Source organism: Scyliorhinus torazame, chromosome 20 (assembly GCF_047496885.1).
Source record: "Scyliorhinus torazame isolate Kashiwa2021f chromosome 20, sScyTor2.1, whole genome shotgun sequence".
Lineage (NCBI taxonomy): Eukaryota > Metazoa > Chordata > Chondrichthyes > Carcharhiniformes > Scyliorhinidae > Scyliorhinus > Scyliorhinus torazame.
In genome coordinates this window covers 34,369,100-34,392,247 of record NC_092726.1, presented here as the reverse complement: position 1 = coordinate 34,392,247, position 23,148 = coordinate 34,369,100, and the positions used below count along the sequence as shown (strand labels likewise).

The 23,148-nt window shown below is 45.4% G+C and overlaps 1 protein-coding gene across 1 annotated transcript in view; it reads right to left on the bottom strand.

Annotated features, from left to right (window-relative positions):
- Positions 1-306: 306 nt before the first annotated feature.
- Positions 307-23,148, bottom strand: part of LOC140397044 (equilibrative nucleobase transporter 1-like) — a 446,298-nt gene continuing 423,456 nt past the window's right edge. Inside the window, exons 7-14 of the mRNA XM_072486086.1 lie at positions 22,285-22,424; positions 16,533-16,813; positions 15,192-15,359; positions 8,771-8,890; positions 6,961-7,153; positions 6,436-6,559; positions 3,601-3,750; positions 307-1,812 (exon numbers count right to left, since the gene is read on the bottom strand). Of these exons, the coding sequence (XP_072342187.1) occupies positions 3,613-3,750; positions 6,436-6,559; positions 6,961-7,153; positions 8,771-8,890; positions 15,192-15,359; positions 16,533-16,813; positions 22,285-22,424 (1,164 nt within the window). The 3' untranslated portion in view covers positions 307-1,812; positions 3,601-3,612. The remainder of the gene's footprint in view (positions 1,813-3,600; positions 3,751-6,435; positions 6,560-6,960; positions 7,154-8,770; positions 8,891-15,191; positions 15,360-16,532; positions 16,814-22,284; positions 22,425-23,148) is intronic.

The following is a 23,148-nucleotide window of genomic DNA, read 5'->3' as shown; positions in this document are numbered from 1 at the left end:
ACGCCACGTCCCATGAGCGAATAATGCAAAATCTGGTGAAGTTTGTCAGCTGAACCACTGGTTCACCCTCCCAAGAGTAGGTGCACCATCCCCTTGCAAAATGAAAAGTAGAGCAGGAAAGCAATCCCCAGTCTCCTTCCAACCAATGTTTATTCCTCAGCCAACGTCACACAAAAAGCGAATCCAGACCGTCTGGTCGCTGAACGTATTCTTGTTTGAAGGACGTGTCTGTTTCCCAAAATTGCATCTATTGGATCGTACCCTCATTTTCCTTAAAATTGATTCATTCAATAATAGACATTGATGTATTTGATAAATTGCTTCCTTTATTACCAACAAAAAATGCATCCGAAACAGCGACAACAGCCAAACGATTATTTTGAACATCTTTAAAATAAATATCTCAACAAATTTTCAACCGAAATAGTAATCTTAATTCTTCATAAACAATCAAATATTAATCAAAATCACCCTGACTAAGGATTATCGGCTGCGTGTCCTTTATAACACGTAGTAATGGCACTTGTGTTGTTCTTCAGGAAGAGCAACATGGCTCCTGTCGATTACTGAAAACAAAATCTCAATTCGTGATAGTGCAATTTAAACAGCTTTAAAATGGAAATACACTCCAGCCAGTCTATTCAACACTGGTGCCACCCTCACGTCCATGGTTTGTAAAGAGGACATGCTTAACTGAGTCAAGCAGAACAAACAGATTGCATTGAAGGGCTCTGATCATGCAGAATTCAGACCTCCAATTGGTGTCAGCAGAATATTGGCGAAAGGAAACCAGGTGGCTGGAGAGAAAGTGAGTGCGAGAGAGAGTGAGAGAAGGCGAGATTACAAGATTTTAGAAGAGTGTGATTAAAAGGGAGAGAACAGAGAAGCAGGAGAGATTGGAATGGGTTCAGGGTGAGTGAATGGGTGGTGGAGTGAATGGAGCTGAGAGAGAATGCGTGTGCCAGTGAATGGGGATCAAATCAGAAATGAAGAGAGCTTTTGGGACAGGACAGGATAAAGGGAAGGATTGGAAATGGAGCGAGATCCTTAGGGAGTAAATGGGTGACAGAAGGATAGAGAAAATTGTAAAAGTGTGCAAAATGAAACGGAAGGAAGGAGGAGAGAGGGAAAACGTACGGCAATTTAGTCACGAAATGTGGATAAAGAGACGGAAAGGCGGCATGTGGCGCAGTGGTTAGCAGTGGAACTACGGTGCTGAAGACCCAGCTTCTAATCCCGGCCATGAGTCACTGTCCATGTGGAGTTTGCACATACACCCCATGCCTGCGTGGGTTTCACCCCCATAACCCAAAAATGTGCAGGTTAGGTGGATTGGCCACGCTAATATTGTCCCTCAATTGCAAAAAAATAATAATTGGGTACTCTAAATTGATTTAAAAAGAGAAAGAGACAGCAATTAAGAATGCAGAGGTCTTCTGAACAAGAACAGGTCAAAAGCAAGAAGGAACAAACTTTAAAGGAAGTGTGAAAAATTGCACACAAAGGGAAACTGAAGCATAGTAGAATAGACATTTCAGGCGAGAGTTCGATTATAAAAAGAAAAACAAGGAGATTGAAGAGGAGGAGAATTCGAGCAAAGGCAGGAAAAGGTCGAGTGGGACGGAATGGGAAGAGAAGATGAAATGTGAAAGGCGATCGAAGTGGAATAGAAAGAGAAGCGAGAAAATGAACCATAAATCCTTTGATTAATTGAAGAGATATCTGCAACAAGAATGAGTTCAGTTTGCTATTAATTCTTCAAACAGGCCTACGGAAATAAACGATGAAGAGCAGGACACAGCTTTCGGTTTCCTGGGAAACAGGGATAATAAACACAACGATTACTAATCTTATAATATTATATTCTGATAAAATAATTAATATAATATTCCTAATTATGATTTATTTAATAATAATCTTTATTATCACAGTCGGCATATATTAATTCGGCAATCAATTTACTGTGAAATGCCCCAAGTCGCCACATTCCGACGCCTGTTCGGGTACACGGAGGGAGAATTCAGAATGTCCAAATTACCTAACAGCAAGTATTTTGGGACTTGTGGGAGGAAACCGGAGCATCCAGAGGAAACCTACGCAGACACGGGGAGAACAGAATCACACAAAACACTACCTCATAGAGTATTACAGTCTTACAGCAAAGAAAAGGCCCTTCGGACTATCGATGTAGCACTGACAACAATTACCCCTAAACAGGCGCTAATTCCACTTACCTCCATTGATCCCATACCTCTGAATGTAATCGCATTTCAAGTGATGTTCCAAGTATTTTTTAAAGGTAGGAAGATTCCCAGCCTTCACTAACTTCCCAGGCGGTGCATTCCAAATTATTTCTCCCCTCTGAGTTCAAATAAAAATAATTATATAGCCCCCTTGGATTCTCCTGCGCCCAGCCTCATGCCCCTTGTGACTGATCCCTCAATCAAGGGGATCCGCTTTTATCTACTTTCCTTGCCGAAATCCCGCATAATCTTTTACACGTCAACCATATCGTAGCTCAGCATTCTCGGCTCTAAAGAAAATAATCCAAGCCAATCCAGCTTCTCCTTATAGCTCAGATGCTCCACCCAACCAACAACCTGGTGACATCCCTGTGTACCCTCTCTAGTGCAACCAACTCCTTGCTATAGTGAGGTGACAAGAACGTTACATAATATTCTAGCTGTGGTCTAACCAACGCTTTCTTCAGCTCCAACGTAACGCCACTCGCACTGTTCCTCATCCGCTACGCTCCCACACGTCAGCCCTGCAGAAATGTACCCTTGACAGCGAGAACACACAGACGCCTGCTGAAGCAGCACACATTTTTCTTTCTTACAGTGAAAAAAAGTATTGAGGAACTTCACTAAATTAGGATAGGGGAATGGGTAACGATATTTGTGTGTCGTCGTACACCAATCGCTGAAGGTAAACATGCAGATACAGCAGGAGGAAACAAAGGGGTCTGCTATGCTGACCTTTGCACCGGGATGGTTCGAGTAAAGGCGCCGGGATGCCTTGCTGACATTTGGTGAGGCCACAACTGGACTATTACGTGCCAGTTTCGGTCCACTTATATGAGGAAGGGTGGAGCGGGAATACAGAGAAGGATTATCTGGCTGATTTCTAAGTTGGCAGGACTGACGAGATATTGAGCCGGTTCGTATTGTCTTCGCAACAGTTCAGAGGGAGGGGGGAGGAGTGCATGGTACCTCGAAGAATGCTATACAATTCTAAGAGAAGTGGACAGAGCATATACAAGAAGTCTGTGAATGATGGTGCGGGTTTTCAGAATCAGAGGTACCGGTAATTTAGAACAGAGATGAAGGGAAATCCCCCCATCCAGAGAGTGTTAAGCCCGTGGAATTTGCTGCCACAGCGATAAGTAGAGGCCAACGCAGTGTATGTTTTCAAGAAGCAATTAGATATTTCAGTTGTGGAGAAGGAATCAAAGGATTTAGGGGATGGCGGGATCCAACATGATTAAAACGCATGAACGAGTACACTAGACAAGCATAATGGTCTCATTTGGTTCCTAGTTTCTAAGTTTCTATACTTCTACACTCCCACCCAACCGTTGCGCTCCACAGGAATGATTACCGGCCAATCGTACTACTCCTCCAGTTGCGACACTTCGACTTGAGAGGGATTTACCACAACTCTCGTCTTCATTTCTCGTCGGCAATGAAGATAGACGGTGATCGGATGGGCGTAGGTTAGGGTTACCAGCACGATTGAACCGATGTTCAACTGCATCAAAATGGATAAAAAGTAAATGGAGAGTCGCTATACAGGTAAAAGCGTTCTCGAAAATATTTTCGGCGAATAATGAACGAACAGCGCAGAATCAGCCGCTCAGCCCACATTTCCAGTGCCGCAAATCTCCAAGTTAAATCCTTAAAGTTCAGCAGCCTTAACCAGAGCGCATTCCCAACAGAGCTGCATTTTCCAGCTTAAATATTTAGCCATCTTAGTGCCTAATGTAACAAAGGAATCTATATGACATTGAGGCACAATTTCATTCCTAACCCGTCTTTGCAGTAAAATGTTCTTCCTTCACGTGAACTCTGGCGCTTTTCTCTCGTTCGAAAAAAATATCCCTTGGTAATTGGCCTTTCCGTCAATGAAAACAGATTCCCTTTCCGTTCTCTATCCAAAAGCATTCTCATTTTGAACAGCTCTATCAGACTTACAATTAACCCTCTCTGCCCCCCACTTCCGGTGACGGCGGGCGGGAGGCGGCCGCACAATGGAGGGCTCCCGTTCGGCAACGGCATTTTCGGGGCTTTAAGCCCGGTCCCAGGGTCCACGGAGGCGGCAGAAGCAGGGAGAAGGCACGGAGGAGGCACAGTGAAGACACAGGAGGAAAAAAAGAGCAAAGAAAAATGTCTAGGGTGAGCAAGAAAACGGCCGAAAAAAAAACAGCTGAAGGGACGTCGGGGAGTGGAAAGGTCACCGCGGGGTCACCAAGGAAAATGGAGGCTGGAGCACCAGGGAAGGCCGCACTGCTTACGGCTGAAGAAATAACTAAGGTGATGGCTGCGGAATTTGAAAAGCAGTTGGCGCAGTTTGCGAAATGCATGGAGACGGTGAGGAAGGAGATGAGGGAGGTTTTGAGTGTGCTGGTGGAGGAGGCGGTTTCCCGGTGAGGACGGAGGTGGCGGGCGCAGTGGCTGCAGTGCGAGAGCAAGGGGAGGCGCTGAAGGAAGTGGAGGAGACGTTATTACAGCAAGGTGATCAACTTGCCTCGATGGGGAAGGAAATGCAGAAGGTGATGGACACTAACAAGGATCTGCGAGGAAAAATGGAAGAACTGGAAAACAGATCCAGGTGACAGAATATGAGGATTGTGGGGCTGCCCGAAGGAGTTGAAGGACCGAAGCTGGCTGAGTATTTTGCCGCGATGTTGGCAAAACTATTGGGGGAGGGGGAGTATCCCTCCCGATATGAACTGGATCGGGCTCATCGGTCGTGGAGGCCTGTACCAAAGGTGAGTGAGCCGCCAAGGGCAGTGACTCTGTGCTTCCGTAGGTACAGGGTGAAGGAGAAGGCCCTGAGCTGGCCAAGCAGAAGCGGGTGGTGCAGTGGGCTGGAGCTGGTATACGTGTATACCAGGACTTTACGGTGGAGCTGGCAAGGAGGCTGCCTTCAACCGGGTGAAGAGGGCACTGTACATTAGCAAGGTGCGGTGTGGCATTGTATATCCAGCGAAGCTGAGGGTGACTTACAAGCTCAGGGACGTTTATTTTGGAACGGCGGAAGCAGCGGAGGAGTTTGCGAAAGCAGAAGGACTGTGGCAGAACTGACAAATTGAGGAATGGCCATGTGCCAATGTAACCTCAAGACTGTATTTTCTTCTTTTTTGTATCACTGCTCGCGGGTGTAGAGACTAAAGGAGCCAAGGTGGTATATATTTGGACAAGGGAAGGGACGGGACTTTCACTCAAAATGAGGGTTCTTTGGGGTGTAGGTGGATATGCGGGGTTTGTGTGCTAAAAGGGGATCTTTGGGCTTTCCTGGGGCCTGGCAAGTGGGAAAGGGACCCGGGCGGGGCCTCCATGCTGGCAGGCTTAAGCCGGCCAGTGGACTGGACTGAGGTGGGGGGAGGGGCTGCGGCCATCGGAGCCTTTGCAGAACAGGGTCTGAGTGGTCTAGCCGGGGTGGAAAGTTGGGGGCAGGGAATCGAGGTTGGGGGAGGGAACCGAGGTTGGGAGGAGGAGTTTTACAAGAGGCAGTGGACGGGCGGAGCTGGAGACCGGGGAGGGGGGAGGCGGGGGTAGTCGGGGGGGGGGGGGGAGCTGTGTAAGATTAAGGGTGACTATGGGTAATCCCTGATTCCTTTTTGTCATTTGTTTATGTAAACATGCGGGTTGAGGTTTGGGGGTTGGCGGGTAGATGGGACCGTTGTTATTATGGGGTCTGACATATCTTGCTGATTATTGTTTATTGTTGATGGATGTAAATGTGGGAGAAAATGTGAAAAAGGAGGAGAATTTTAAAAAAACATGTTTTTAAAAACCCTCTCTGCCCCGAGGAGAACTCCCGGCACATTATTGAAATCAAAGAACGACTCCAAATTTCGACGCAGTGATATCGGATTTAGGATTAGTAATAACTTCGTACATTGTATGTAATGTATTTCTTTCTAAAGAACATGATGCACATCAATGGTCTGCGTGGATGTGGAATTTAGAACAGAGATGAGGAGAAATCCCTTCACCCAGCGAGTGAGCGAGTGTTAAGCCGTGGACACTGACGGGTTGGTCGTTATTGACTTTCTCTCGTTTACACTGTGGATGTTCGGGATCGGAGCTCAAACCCAGAGAGAGTTACCTCTCTCTCGCGTCTGTCTCCATGTATGTGTCCCGCTCTATCTCCCTGTATCACTGCATTCCTGACCATCAGGGGAGCATAAAGCACTCATCTGATACTTACATACAAAGGACGGCGTTGTAGAGGTCCCAGGACCAGAGTCACATAGGGGTACTGGAGGAGAGAAACACATGCCGCCACAGCTAATGACAGACCAAGTATCTTCCCAAAGTGGCATGGAGGAAACCTGCAGAAAACAAGCCAACAGACAAGATGTTTCACTGAATTACACAGAGTCACCAGCACGGTTGACTATTGAAATAACAAGTACGGCTGCTTTCCATATTTATCATATCAACATTTCCCCCATGCTTCCCTCCATCAGGTATTCCTCCAGTATTTTATAAAATTGATCTTTGATAATCCTTCCAACGGCTTTTGTGTCATGAATTGCAAATGATCTCCACTTGTGACGGTATCAGCATGTTTTTTGAAATATCAAATGACGCTGTATCCCACATCCCACAATCCCAAATACTATGGACTACAACGGTTCAAGTGGGCTAGTGGTCACCGAATTCCTCATGGAATATTTGAGTTTCGATGAATGTTTCAGAAACCCAAATCTGCTGCCTTTGAGTGACTTACGCGATGGTGGTGAATGCGGAAAGTCCCCCAAACAGGAAGGAGCGAGTGATCACTTGCAGGACGAAGGTTATGTACTGCACTTCCAGCACAGGGATTGTAGCGAAGATTGTGAACAGAACACCCAGAGTCACCGTGACGGCGAGAGACAATACGACAGTGTTCATGTCAGCCAATCTCTGGGAAGTGACAGGAGCTGAAGATGAACGAGAAATATTCCTGATTTAAAAGACTCAATCTCAGTTGGAGGGCCCGTCAAAATTCATTGGCCCAATAAACCGACAGAGAGCTACGGCGCGGGAGGGAGGAGTGGGAGGGGCGGCGGGTAATGGGTGAGGGTGGGGAAGTGTAATCTCCCATCACAACACCAGAGAGTAAAGCACACATTCAATTATGTAAGAAGTCTTACAACACCAGGACAAAGTCCAACAGGTTTGTTTCAAATCACCAGCTTTCGGAGCGCTGCTCCTTCCTCAGGTGAACGAAGAGGTATGTTCCACAAACATATATATAGACTAATTCAAAGAGGCAAGACGATCCTTTGAATGCGAGCATTTGCAGGTAATTAAGTCTTTACAGATCCAGAGAGAGGGGTAAGCCGATGTTAAAGAGGTGTGAATTGTCTCAAACCAGGACAGTTGTAGGATTTCGCAAGCCCTGGCCAGATGGTGGAGAGTGAATGTCATGCGAAATGAATAAAAGGTTGAGGCCGTATTTATAGATTTCCCTGCATTGGTTTCTACTGTGGTACCGGGGAGGCTTGGTTGCTGCTGCTGTTGATGCCGAGTTTGTCAAACTTCCTGTTCTTGGTGTGTACATCGGTAGTATCGTTGTCTCATCTGTTCGGCGGTGTTCCGCAGATGTGGTTATGAAAATTATCTGGTTGACGGAATTAATCATTGAAGTGGTGTGTTCCTGTTCAACTACATGGATGTGCCCGAACATTGTGTCGAGGCGATGAATATTGTTGAACCAGCACTCTTCCAGGCAAGTTGAGAATATCCGATTATATTGTGTAAATGGTGGACATACTTGGGTGTCAAGTTGTGAACTACAATATTCATAAGGCTATTTGGTTTAGTGTCTAGCCAGTGGGAAATCCCAGTGCCTTCATTGCCATGCATTAAAGCAGTAATGTTCAATGTTGGGATCTCGGTCCGCGGATTAGTTGCGGGATGGCAGCAGGATGTATCGCCAGAAACTCACCAAAAATAATTCCAAAGATCGCCTGACTATTTTCGCTAGGTAAATGCTCACTGCAGTACAGTATTTGAATACATGAGACTGATACAGAAGCCGGCACCCTGGACTTCCAGGCCTCTCTGGTACATCGCATATTGGTCAGTGTTGATTTTGATTTGATTTGGTTTATTGGCACATGTGCAGTAAAAATAATCTTTCTGCAGTCAAGGTACGGTACCCAGTACGTACATAGTGACACAAAGAATAATCCACAGCATACATGGCCAAATGAGACATCGGGACATAGTGATTGATTACAGGGAGGAACAAGGGGTCAAACAAAGCAAATGCATGAGTATGTAACATGGAGGAACTGATTGTTCAAAGCAATATTGCCTGTCGCCATAAGGGAGCTGAGTATTCGTAATCGGATTCCCTATAATTTAGTGTTCACAACTAGATTAGATGTGACTGGGGTGAACCTTAGCAGCGGGATTACGTGAAGCTGGGAGGGAAGTGAAGGTGAGTCTTAACTGTGAGATAGGTCATATTAGGCTATCTGAGAGTGGGAGACAGACGAGGGATCATAATTGAATAACCTGTGCTTGACAGAGAGCTCAATTTGGTTTACCTGTGACAGTGAGTAACGATATTGTTCTGCGTCTGTGCCGGTCCATGATCAACCCGTTCCATGGAGCAGTAAAAATCCCAAAAAACTGAGTGATGGCGAAGGCGTTTGTGAACCTATTAACTGAGAGGGGGAGAGATAAAGAGGATAGAGAGAGCGAGGCATGGATAGATAGATACATACAGAGAGAGAGTAAGAGCGGGGGAGAGAGAAAGAGAAAGAGAGAGCGAGATAGAGAGAGACAGAATGTGTGAGAGAGAGAGAGAAGAGACAGAGAGAGAGGGAGAGAGAAGAGAGAGAGAGACACGGGGAGAGAAGAGCGAGAGAGATGGGGATAGAGAGAGAGCATTTGAAACAAATAGCATTTTAAGCATTTTCGATTCAGTTCTTCGACGAGGCTTTTTTTCGCGCGAAATTAGATTTGAGATCCGATTCGGACTTCTGTTCAGGCTGGTTGTGACTGGGATATGAGGTTCAGTGTGGATTGAACTATCCGTCTCTGTTAGCGTTGCCGTGGGTTACTGGAAGTGTCTCGGTGTTGTGGGCGGTACGTGTCTCGGTGTTGCCTGCAGTACGAACCTCCGTGAGGACTAGGTTGTGGGTGACGATATAGTGTGGGGTATGTCTCTCAGTGCGGACCAGCTTATCAGCCTCGATGTGGGCTGCTGAATGGGTCGAGTAGTTGGTGGAGTACGTGTTTCAGTGTGGATTGAAGTGTGAGTCTCGATCTACCTGGGATATGCGTCTTGGTGTTGTGTGGGGTTTGTTTCTCAATGTTTTCTGTTGCATAACTCTTGGTGCGGATTGTGTCGGGCGCTACGGTGGCATTGTTGATTCATAGCGCCAGAAAACCGGTTTTGATTCCCGGATTTGGTCGCGGTCTGTGTGGAGTCTGCACGTTCTCCCTGAGTCTGCGACCGTTTCCTCCGGGTGTTCCGGATTCCCCCCAAGTCCCGAAAGGCATGCTGTTAGGTGAACTGGGCATTCTGAATTCTCCCTCAATGTATCCAAACAGGTGCCGGAATGTGGCGACCATGGGCTTTTCACAGTTACTTAATTGCAGTGTTAATACAATCCTATTCCTGACAATAATAATCATGGCTGACATTTTCTCAACCCATTCTCCTGACTCAGTCCTATTTTTATTCATTTTTATTTTGTTTATTGGATTTAGAGTACCCAATTGACTTTTTCCAATTGAGGGCAATTTTAGCGTGGCCAATCCACCTAACCTACACATCTTTACGTTGTGTGGGCGAAACTCACGCAAACACGGGGAAAATGTGCAAACTCCACACGGACAGTGAGCCTGGGCCGGGATCGAATCTGGGACCTCGGCGCCCCGAGACAGCAGTGCTAACCACTGTGACACCGTGCTGCCCAACTCAATCCTATTTTATCATCCACTTCCAAGTACTCCGCGATCTCATGTTTACGAATGGACTATAAAATCTGACCAATGACCGAAGTTAGGCTAACCTGCCTATAATTTCAAGCCTTCTGCCTCCCACCCTTCTTAAACAGTGGTGTTACATTAGCCACTTTCCAGTCCTCTCGTACCCTTCGTGGCTCCAGAGATTCCTGAAAGATCATTACCAATGCCTCCACAATCTCCTCACCTATGTTTTGTTAATACATTTAGCGTACCAATTGATTTTTTTTCAATGAAGGGTAAATTTAGTGTGGCCAATCCACCTACCCTGCACATCTTTGGGTTGTGGGGGTGAAATCCACGCAGACACGGGGAGAATGTGCAAACTCCACACGGACAATGACCCAGAGGCGGAATTGAACATGGGACCCCGGCGCCGTGAGGCAGAAATGCTAACCACTGAGACACCGTGCTGCCGAAGCTATCTATTTTAGGAGCTTGGGGTGTAGTCCATCCGGTCCAGGTGACTTGTCCACCTTCAGCCCTTTCAGTTTCCCCAGAACCTTCTCCTTAGTGATGGCCACTGCACTCACCACTGATTCTCCAGGAGCTCTGGCATCCAACTGGTATCTTCCACCTTGAAGACTGACGCAAAGTAACTATTAAGTTCTTATGCCATTTATTTGTTTCCTATTATTACTTCTCCAGCCACGTTTTCCCGTGGTCCCACAGAAGGACAACCACAAATATGCACATTGCTGCATTCCTGGGGATGTAACTGAACCCTTTTATAGTACAAAATGTGAAGTCACAAGGGATCAGGGGTGAGCTGGCAAGGTGGATACAGAACTGGCTAGGCCATAGAAGGCAGAGAGTAGCAATGGAGGGATGCTTTTCTAATTGGAGGGCTGTGACCAGTGGTGTTCCACAGGGATCAGTGCTGGGACCTTTGCTCTTTGTACAAAGAACAAAGAACAAAGAAATGTACAGCACAGGAACAGGCCCTTCGGCCCTCCAAGCCCGTGCCGACCATACTGCCCGACTAAACTACAATCTTCTACACTTCCTGGGTCCGTATCCTTCTATTCCCATCCTATTCATATATTTGTCAAGATGCCCCTTAAATGTCCCTGTCGTCCCTGCTTCCACTACCTCCTCCGGTAGTGAGTTCCAGGCACCCACTACCCTCTGCGTAAAAAACTTGCCTCGTACAGCGACTCTAAACCTTGCCCCTCTCACCTTAAACCTATGCCCCCTAGTAATTGACCCCTCTACCCTGGGGAAAAGCCTCTGACTATCCACTCTGTCTATGCCCCTCATAATTTTGTAGACCTCTATCAGGTCGCCCCTCAACCTCCTTCGTTCCAGTGAGAACAAACCGAGTTTATTCAATCGCTCCTCATAGCTTATGCCCTCCATACCAGGCAACATTCTGGTAAATCTCTTCTGCACCCTCTCTAAAGCCTCCACATCCTTCTGGTAGTGTGGCGGCCAGAATTGAACACTATACTCCAAGTGTGGCCTAACTAAGGTTCTATACAGCTGCAACTAAGGTTCTAAACTAAGGTTCTAAACTAAGGTAGTATATATAAATGATTTGGAGGAAAATGTAACTGGTCTGATTAGTAAGTTTGCAGACGGCACAAAGGTTGGTGGAATTGCGGATAGCGATGAGGACTGTCGGAGGATACAGCAGGATTTAGAAGTCTGGAGACTTGGGCGGAGAGATGGCAGATGGGGTTTAATCCGGACAAATGTGAGGTAATGCATTTTGGAAGGTCTAATGCAGGTAGGGAATATACAGTGAATGGTAGAACCCTCAAGAGTATTGAAAGTCAAAGAGATCTAGGAGTACAGGTCCACAGGTCATTGAAAGGGGCAACACAGGTGGAGAAGGTAGTCAAGAAGGCATACGGCATGCTTGCCTTCATTGGCCGGGGCATTGAGTATAAGAATTGGCAAGTCATGTTGCAGCTGTATAGAACCTTAGTTAGGCCACACTTGGAGTATAGTGTTCAATTCTGGTCGCCACACTACCAGAAGGGTGTGGAGGCTTTAGAGAGGGTGCAGAAGAGATTTACCAGAATGTTGCCTGGTATGGAGGGCATTAGCTATGAGGAGCGATTGAATAAACTCGGTTTGTTCTCACTGGAACGAAGGAGGTTGAGGGGAGACCTGATAGAGGTATACAAAATTATGAGGGGCATAGACAGAGTGGATAGTCAGAGGCTTTTCCCCAGGGTAGAGGGGTCAATTACTAGGGGGCATAGGTTTAAGGTGAGAGGGGCAAGGTTTAGAGTAGATGTACGAGGCAAGTTTTTTACACAGAGGGTAGTGGGTGCCTGGAACTCGCTACCGGAGGAGGTAGTGGAAGCAGGGACGAAATGGACATTTAAGGGGCATCTTGACAAATATATGAATAGGATGGGAATAGAAGGATACAGACCCAGGAAGTGTAGAAGATTGTAGTTTAGTTGGGCAGCATGGTCGGCACGGGCTTGGAGGGCCGAAGGGCCTGTTCCTGTGCTGTACATTTCTTTGTTCTTTGTTCTTTGTTCTTTTCCTAATCTGACCGTCAGTGAAGGGCAATTTCTATGCACCTCGGTAGAGTGCGGGTGTGACCGAGACAGTTCCGAGGATAAACAATGCATTTAATACGCCAAACCATCCTTCCCTCGCCGGAATCTCCTCTCCCTCCCTCTCATCCCTTCCCTCGCCATCATGTGCTCCATCAGGGATTCATTTCCGGACTCCACCTCAATCTCCATTACCTCTACCTTTTACCCTGTTCGTTCTTTTACTCACCCTCTCCACAAATCCTACATGCACCTCTGTTCATGAACCATCATCACTCCATTCCCTACTTGAAACTCTCTCTTTCTCTTCTCTCTATTGCATCATTCAATATTCATGAAGCTTGTTTCCTCCCCCTCTCTGTCTCCTTATTTGTGTCTTTGTGTTTTACATGACATTCCACCCCCTCCTTTGAAGCCAACTCGCACTTTGACTCTGATTTCTGCTCCTCCCTCACTCTTCGCCACATCGTTTTCTCGTTCACTGCACACTTTACTTTACATCCTAAACGCCAAATCTCTGTCCAACTATCCTCTATTCACCAGCCCCCTGTCAGAAAATGTGCTCACCTTGATTCCCCGCATTTCAATATTAAATCTCTCATCAAACATTCTCGCTCTCTCTCGCTCTCCTCTCTCTTTTCCTTACCTCTCTCTCCTCGCTTCTCTATCTCTCTTCTCTCTCTACTCTGTCTTATCTCTCTTCCCTCTCGCTCTCTTTTCTCGCTTCTCTCTCTCTCTTTTCTCGCTTCTCTATTTTCTCTCCTTTACCTCTCCACACCCTCTCTCTCTGTCTATCTATCTGTCTACCTATCTGTCTATCTATCTATCTAGCTATCCATCTATTTATCCTCTACCTATCTACCTATCTATCTATCTATATATATATCTATCTATCTATCTGTCTGTCTATCTGCCTATCTATTTATCTTTTCTCTCGCTCTCTGCTCTCTCTCTCTCTCTCTGTTCTGTCGGACACCAGATTTAACAAACAAAGAACAAAGAGAAGTACAGCACAGGAACAGGCCCTTCGGCCCACCAGGCCCGTTCCGACCATGCTGCCCGACTAAACTACAATCTTCTACACTTCCTGGGTCCGTATCCCTCCATTCCCATCCTATTCATGTATTTGTCAAGATGCCCCTTAAATGTCACTATGGTCCCTGCTTCCACCACCTCCTCCGGTAGCGAGTTCCAGGCACCCACTACCCTCTGCGTAAAAAACTTGCCTCGTAAATCTACACTAAACGTTGCCCCTCGCACCTTAAACCTATGCCCCCTAGCTATTGACCCATCTACCCTGGGGAAAAGCCTCTGACTATCCACTCTGTCTATGCCCCTCATAATTTTGTAGACCTCTATCAGGTCGCCCCTCAACCTTCGTCGTTCCAGTGAGAACAAACCGAGTTTATTCAACCGCTCCTCATAGCTAATGCCCTCCATACCAGGCAACATTCTGAAATTTCCTCTGCACCCTCTCTAAAGCCTCCACATCCTTCTGGTAGTGTGGCGACCAGAATTGAACACTTTACTCCAAGTTTGTAGTGTGGCGATCAGAATTGAACACTATATTCCATTCTCTCATTATACTCCATTCTATTACTTTTCATTCTCTCTCTAACCTTCACCGTTTTTTATACTCTGCTCGTTTTTCGCGCTCCCATTGTTCTCCTCTGCGCCAAATGTATCTCCCTTTAACCCTGCACCACCACCTTATTATTTTTGCACCTCACTCCCTCTCTCCTTTTTTTCTAAATGCCTTAGCATCACTCCTGTCATCCTACGTCTTCTCTTCTCTCCCGTTCCTTACGAATAATAATTTCCATCTTCACGCCAGCCTGGCAAAATTTTCTTCCTCTACCCCTCATCGAAATTCCATCACACTTTCTCTCCCTCTCCCATGAATTCCAGGCCGCAAAATATTCTCCTGAATTATTTCCATAGTTTTAACCTTGCCCATATATTATCCACCTGATAATTACTCCTCGCCTATGACTATTCACTATTCAGCTATCTTTTCACACGGTCGGTTGCTTTCATTCCCCCCTCTCTCCATCTCCCGGTGTCTCACAATCATCTATCTTGCTGTTTACCATGCCCGAATTCCCTTACCTTTCCCTCATGTTATGACTGTCTCTCTGCCTCTCCCTAATCAACTTACTTACGCCATGCCTATTCCTTTATCCAGTCTCCCTCGCTACCACTATATATGTTTTCCACTGTATCTGCCCTGATGTCTTTCATCCAAACTCTTCATAAATCGGTGCCCCCCCCCCTCCCCCCCATTGCCCTCTCCATATATGTGTCATTTCAACGCTGAGCCCCTTCATCACCATCAGTTACTTCCATCTCTAAATCTCACTGACCACTCGCTCTGACTGCGTTCCATTAACGAACACTTCCTGGTGACTTGTTGGTCACCCGTATTGGTACCCCCTCCACCCTCAGCAAATCTCATTTACTTCACTGTGCCGAGTACCTTGCAGAGCGTCACCGTTGGCAGCCTGTGTGAGCAAGGGGTTCAGGGTACCAATGAATATAACCAGTCGGAGCTGTATGATGGAGAGCCAGAACAGCTGCGTGAGGAATATCTTGGAGAAGATGCAACTTCTGAAGGTGGGAATATGTTCCTCATGTCCTGTTGCACCTGGAGAGTAGGGGTGATAACACAAAGCAGAGAATGTTTTGACCAAACTTCCCACACTATCATCACGCAGGGTGTTACCAATGGCCTGCTACCCAATTGCATCAGCCAATTGAAAAATGCCGCTGCTCAAGCAGATCAGAGGCTGGGATTCTGGGCGAATATTTCACCTCTTGAATCTCATCAGCATGTGTCCAACATCTAACAGGCATAATTCCAGAGTGTGATGTAAAAATAGGCGGAAATTAGATAATTCGCCGAAACTGCAGTATATCCCATAAAAAGAAAGCGTCTTTCAGTATGGAAAAAAGTAAATAATTAACAAAAGTAAATGTAACTCTATCATAAGCCGATCCTGGCGGACTTCCAATTGGGAACAGGGGAGTGACAGCTAAACGAGATCTGTCTCCGTGGAGGAACATATGAACAAATGTCCGGAAATAATGATGAATGAGGTCACTCACAAGGGAAAAACCAAACAAGTTAGTGCAAATGAGGACCAACAAGACCAGTTAAAAACTGCCGTGGAAATTGCTGTGGCTTTAAATAGATAAGACCCCGGAATCTGAGGATCTACGGCTGGAGTGTTGTATAGAATAGATTGAGATGGAAAAGATCCATTGATGGTAATCTTTCTAAATTCTGCCGTCTCGGGAATGGTATCTGCTGATTGAAAGGTGGCAATTGTCAGACTAGTACATGAAAAAGACGGGAACGACAAAAAGTGGAGCCATATATTTGTTCGCCTGAACTCCGTAGAGGCAAAGATGCTTGAGTCTATATTAAAGAATGTTACAACAAGAAACGTACAAAATTACTGTAGGATTTAACAGAGTCAACATGGTTTTTTTAAAGAAACCTTGATTGACAAAACAATTGGAGTTATTTTGAGGAAATAAGTCGCAGAGTAGCTAATTGTCACCAGTGGAAGTGGTATATTTATATTTTTAGAAAGCGTTTATAAAGTGTCGGACACGAGGTTGTTTCATAAGATTGGAACATGGGGAAAGGCGTAGGAATTGGAAGTTCATAATTGGAGGTGTCGGGTAAAAGAGAATGAAAAGCAGATAAGCGGAAATGCTAGAGATTACTTACGAGATATATGGGTAAACTAATGGAAGGAGAGGCAAATAGAGAGACATGCGACAAGACAGGACGGGGAGGAGAGAATCTTACCTACGTATTCATTAAGGGTCACAGCATCAATCTCGCCCATCTCACCATTTCCTACTTCGCTGTTTTCCTGTCTCTCTCCAGGGCCTCCTTCCTCCTCAGCTTTTCTCTGTACGCTGTCTCTTTCAATATTTTCCTGTTCGTGTCCACTATCTCCTGCCATTTCATCATGTGTGCCGTCCACCTCTCGCACATTTACTTCTGTTCCGTGGTATGGTTCTATCTGTCCTGGCGTGGCTTCTTGACGGCAGAATGATGGCAGTGCCAACGTATCACAGCCGATGCTCTCCGACAAGGCAAAGAAATCCTCGTTAACCACAGGTTCTGACGTAACTTTCGGCACAAGTTTTTTTTAATGAAAAAGCAGGATATGCAGCAGATCGGTCATGTGTTCACATTGAAAGCATCAGGGCGAATTAACCAAGAGTCAGAGAGTATTAAGCCGAGAGGCAGCAAGAGGAGGAGTGGTAACAGCAGAAACAACGAGAGCAAGTCATTGTGACTGGCAGGTATGATGTGGTCGGCATCACAGAGACGGGGCTGCAGGGGGTTCAGGACTGGCATTTAAACATCCAGGGATTCACAACCTATCGAAAAGACAGAGAGGTGGGCAAAGGGGGCGGGGTTGCCTTGTTAATTAGGAATGAAACTAAATCAATAGCACTAAACTACATAGGGTCAGATGATGTGGAGTCTGTGTGGGTAGAGTTGAGGAACCACAAAGGCAAAAAAAACATAATGGGAGTTATGTACAGGCCTCCGAACAGTGGTCCGGACCAGGGGCACAAAATGACCACGAAATAGAAAGGGCATGACAGAAAGGCAAGGTCACAGTGATCATGGGGGACTTCAATGTGCAGGTGGACTGGGTAAATAATGTTGCCAGTAGACCCAAAGAAAGGGAATTCATTGAATGTTTACAGGAGGGCTTTTTGGAACAGCTTGTGATGGAGCCCACGAGAGAACAGGCCATTCTGGACTTAGTGTTATGTAATGAGACAGACTTGATAAAAGATCTTAAAGTAAGGGAACACTTAGGAGGATCATAATATGGTAGAATTCAGTCTGCAATTTGACAGAAAGAAGGTAGAATCAGATGTAAAGGTGTTACAGTTAAATAAAGGTAACTACAGGGGCATGAGGGAGGAACTGACAAAAATCGACTGGGAGCAGAGCTTAGTGGGAAAGACAGTAGAACAGCAATGGCAGGAGTTTCTGGGGGTAATTGAGGACACAGTGCAGAGGTTCATCCCAAAGAAAAGAAAGGTTATCAGAGGGGGGGATTAGGCAGCCATGGCTGACAAAGGAAGTCAGGGAATGTATCAAAGCAAAAGAGAAAGCCTATAATGTGGCAAAGAGTAGTGGGAAGTCAGAAGATTGGGAAGGCTACAAAAGCAAACAGAGGATAACAAAGAGAGAAATAAGGAAAGAGAGGATCAAATATGAAGGTAGGTTAGCAAGTAACATTAGGAATGATAGTAAAAGTTTCTTTAAATACATTTAAAACAAACGGGAGGCAAAAGTAGACATTGGGCCGCTCCAAAATGACGCTGGTAATCTAGTGATGGGAGACAAGGAAATAGCTGAGGAACTAAATAAGTACTTTGCGTCAGTCTTCACAGTAGAAGACATGAGTAATATCCCAACAATTCCGGAGAGTCAGGGGGCAGAGTTGAATATAGTAGCCATCATAAAGGAGAAAGTGCTAGAGAAACTAAGAGGTCTAAAAATTGATAAATCTCCGGGCCCAGATGGGCTACATCCTCGAGTTCTAAAGGAGATAGCTGAAGAAATAGCTAAAGAAACATTTACTTCAAAAGTAACTGGAGTCAGGGAAAGTCCCAGAGGATTGGAAAATCGCTGTTGTAACCTCCCTGTTCAAGAAGGGAACAAGGAAAAAGATGGGAAATTATAGGCCAATTAGCCTAACCTCGGTTGTTGGCAAGATTCTAGAATCCATTGTTAAGGATGAGATTTCTAAATTCTTGGAAGTGCAGGGTGGGATTAGGACAAGTCAGCATGGATTTAGTAAGGGGAGGTCGTGCCTGACAAACCTGTTCGAGTTCTTTGAAGAGATAACAAATAGGTTAGACCAAGGAGAGCCAATGGATGTTATCTATCTTGACTTCAAAAAGTCCTTTGATTAACATAGAACATAGAACATAGAATAATACAGCGCAGTACAGGCCCTTCGGCCCACGATGTTGCACCGAAACAAAAGCCATCTAACCTACACTATGCCATTATCATCCATATGTTTATCCAATAAACTTTTAAATGCCCTCAATGTTGGCGAGTTCACTACTGTAGCAGGTAGGGCATTCCACGGCCTCACTACTCTTTGCGTAAAGAACCTACCTCTGACCTCTGTCCTATATCTATTACCCCTCAGTTTAAAGTTATGTCCCCTCGTGCCAGCCATATCCATCCGCGGGAGAAGGCTCTCACTGTCCACCCTATCCAACCCCCTGATCATTTTGTATGCCTCTATTAAGTCTCCTCTTAACCTTCTTCTCTCCAACGAAAACAACCTCAAGTCCGTCAGCCTTTCCTCATAAGATTTTCCCTCCATACCAGGCATTAAGGTGCCTCACGGGAGACTGCTGAGTAAAATAAGGGCTCATGGTGTTCGAGGCAAGGTACTAACATGGATTGATGATTGGCTGTCAGCCAGAAGGCAGAGTTGGGATAAAAGTTTTTTTTTCGGAATGGCAACCGGTGGCGAGTGGTATCCCGCAGGGTTCAGTGTTGGGGCCACAGCTGTTCTCTTTATATATTAACGATCTAGATGACAGGACTGGGGGCATTCTGGCTAAGTTTGCCGATGATACAAAGATAGGTGGAGGGGCAGGTAGTATGGAGGAGGTGGGGAGGCTGCAGAAAGATTTAGACAGTTTAGGAGAGCGGTCCAAGAAATGGTTGATGAAATTCAACGTGGGCAAGTGCGAGGTCTTGTACTTTGGAAAAAAGCATGGACTATTTTCTAAACGGTGACAAAATTCATAATGCTGAAGTGCAAAGGGACTTGGGAGTCCTAGTCCAGGACTCTCTAAAGGTAAACTTGCAGGTTGAGTCCGTAATTAGGAAAGCAAATGCAATGTTGTCATTTATCTCAAGAGGCTTGGAATATAACAGCAGGGATGTGCTTCTGAAGCTTTATAAAGCACTAGTTAGGCCCCATTTAGAATACTGTGAGCAATTTTGGGCCCCACACCTCAGGAAGGACATACTGGCACTGGAGCGGGTCCAGCGGAGATTCACACGGATGATCCCAGGAATGATAGGCCTAACATACGATGAACGTCTGAGGATTCTGGGATTATATTCATTGGCGTTTAGGGGAGATCTAATAGAAACTTACAAGATAATGAATGGCTTAGATAGGGTGGACGTAGCGAAGCTGTTTCCATTAGCAGGGGAGACTAGGACCCGGGGGCACAACCTTAGAATAAAAGGGAGTCACTTTCGAACAGAGATGAGGAGAAATGTCTTCAGCCAGTGGTGGGTCTGTGGAATTCATTGCCACAGAGGGCGGTGGAGGTCGGGACGTTGAGTGTCTTTAAGACAGAGGTTGATAAATTCTTGATTTCTCGAGGAATTAAGGGCTATGGAGAGAGAGCGGGTAAATGGAGTTGAAATTAGCCATGATTGAATGGTGGATTGGACTCAATGGGCCGAATGGCCTTACTTCCGCTCCTATGTCTTATGGTCTTATGGACCTCGGGCTTACAGATCTCAAAGTGGATACGTGTGGCAGGGGTAAGAGTGCCAATGCATACACTGCACTGCCATAAAGGAAAGGAAATTTACCACTGGATACTGGCCTGGCCTGTATTATGGTCCCGGATAGACCCGTACAGTGGCTAGAACACTGGACAGAAAGCTCGGTATCTTACTTCAATTTTGTTACACTGTGAGGTAAGGATACCTCGCTCCAGGGGTCATTTTACAAAGATGTAGGGTGATGATATATTAATACAAACTTATTGTCAACAGTGGTAAAACATTGTGGACATCACACCCTAAAATGGCTTACAATGCAACTTAATACAGTGAATACCGTAAACGTTAACAGACTTCCTTATTCCCATTCAAACGATAATAAAACGTATCAGTTCTCAATCCACTGTAAACACAGTTAGCACCCGTGAGTACCTGTTCGCATGGTCGCACTGGATATTTCAGAATACTCATACGAAGACTGTTCGTACAATGAAGAAAAAGGCTATGTGATGAACGACCATCTGTGTTTAAGTAGAGAAGTTAGTGAAAGAGTCTAAAAAGCAAATAACTGGGCAAAGATGAGTGGCAGATCTGATTACTTCTCTCAGGAGAAAGAACAACATATTATGACGTACTGATTAATGAGCAGAAATAAATTAGTATGAGTGGAAACGTTGTCGCCATGTACAAATGAATAGCTCCAGGTTTTTCCAGGTGTTTAACTAACATTTATGTTGAGAGAACGAGAAATCCATGTTAATGGGCGAAAATACAGAAATGCCGAATAAAATGAATATATATTTTGTTTATAGCTTCATTGTTGATGATATGGTAATCAATCCAGTAATAGCTGTAAATCAGGAGTGGAGAGAGAAACTTGGTGAAATTACAAATACTATGGAAGTGGTTCTGAGAAAGTTGATGGAGCTGACCCCCAAGATTCCACTTCTATATATGTCTGTTACTCGATATATTTTCACCCAATAAGTACCTTCCATTACCTTGATTGAATTCCAGCCTGTAATCAATTCAAAAATACTTAAATGCATGTCGATCGTTTGGATTTCAGCCGCTAAACAAACCAACTTACGATAATGAGGATGATCGTTGACATGATATTCTTATTTTTTTCATTACGCAGCACTTACCCTGTATTCGATTCTAGTTTCTAACTTGATCTCATGTATCTGCTCCTCAAAATGTAACCACTCGAACACCTCCATCAGGTACTGCCTTTCACTCACTTTGAGGTATTTCTGATTATGTATTTCACCACCCCACCCCCTGATGTCTGTTCAAGGCCACAGCACACTCGCCAGGAATTTATTTAATATGCATCAAATTATAAAATGTATCCAATAAATTTTAAATTGTGATCTGTAATAAATTGTCGAGTGTATACCAACTATAACGATAGATTACGCATGACCGTAGCCAGAAACTTAAAAACTCACAATTAGATTCCAGCCTGTAACTAGCTCCGAGAAAACTGCCATTCGACGTTCAAAACATGTTGAAACAAATGACAGGATTTCAGAATTTACATCTTTCCTGTGAAATTAATCTTAAATACATGTCTCGCCTCCCCTCCATAACATCTAATTAGTCACCAATCTGTAACTCGATTCTGGATATGTCTTGTTACGGGTCTATCCCCAAAATATCTCTGGAGATTACAGAAAGTTACTACGGATTCTGGAATCTGGAACAAAAAAACAGAAAATACTGGACAATCTCAGCAGGCCTGACAACATCTGTGGAGAGAAAAGAGAGTTGTTCGAGTCAGGATACGCTTTGTCAAAGAGACTATTTGTTAATGCTTTGCCAAAAAAATCCCCCAGTATCGAACCGTTAGCTTCCTTTTCACTCCACAGATACTGTCAGACCTGCTTAGATTGCCCAGTATTTTCTGTTTTTGTTTTGGGATATAACAACTTGGAACTTGCTCGTTAGTATATTTTATTCTATATCTGATCCAGATGAATGCCTGAATTTTGCTCCAATCTAAAACTCCTTCTTCCCTCCTCCTTACCCATATGTGTATCGCTCCAGTAGTGGGTACGGAATGTGTGTCCTAGGAAGCAGAAAGAATGTCCGCAGGATGTGAATGGTGCTGAGCGAGCTGATGAACAAGAACATGGACATCAGGGAAAAACCAACGTCGTGCAAAACCTACAAAAAGAGGAATTCAGGGCGAAATTAAACAGTGGTGACTGTTAACTGATCATGTCTGACCCCCAACGCTGCACATTTGAATCTCTATTATTCTTCCTCTACCCAATGTTACTTTATTCTCTATGCCACCACTGCCATCGTTACCTACACCGGGCTTCTCTCTCGCGCTGCCTATCTTTTCCCCGTTCTAACAATCTGTCTCTCTTCGCTCTCCCTTACCTTAGATCCCCTCACTCTCTCTCTCTGCAATACTCTCTTGCACGCCGTATTGGACCGCATTACCTTTTCCTCTCTTCCCATGCTCCTTTCTGCGCTATATTTTGTCCTTTCCTCCTCCCCCTTCGCTTCCAAGTTGCCCCTCTCTCCCCGGCATTGAGCTCTTCCGTCTCCCTCTCCCTCACTACCTCTCTCTCAGCGGCAACAACTCTCACTGTGCTGCTGTCTCCGGGCCAGTGAATTCACTCCTTCGCTCCCGTGCGCCGCGAACCCTGTAATGTCTGTATGTCCAAGCGAAGGGTCCTCTCTAATGGAACCCCCGATGCCCAACGGCATGAATGGATGGCCGTAACAGACTTTTTCTCAAACGTGGAAACTGCGGGGTGTCAGACTAACCTTTCAGCTAATGAGTATTTCAGGCACAGCGGCTCAGTGGTTTGTACTGAATGCCTTACAGAGCCAGTGAGCCGGCTTCATTTAAAGTATTCAGACATGGCATGTGTGG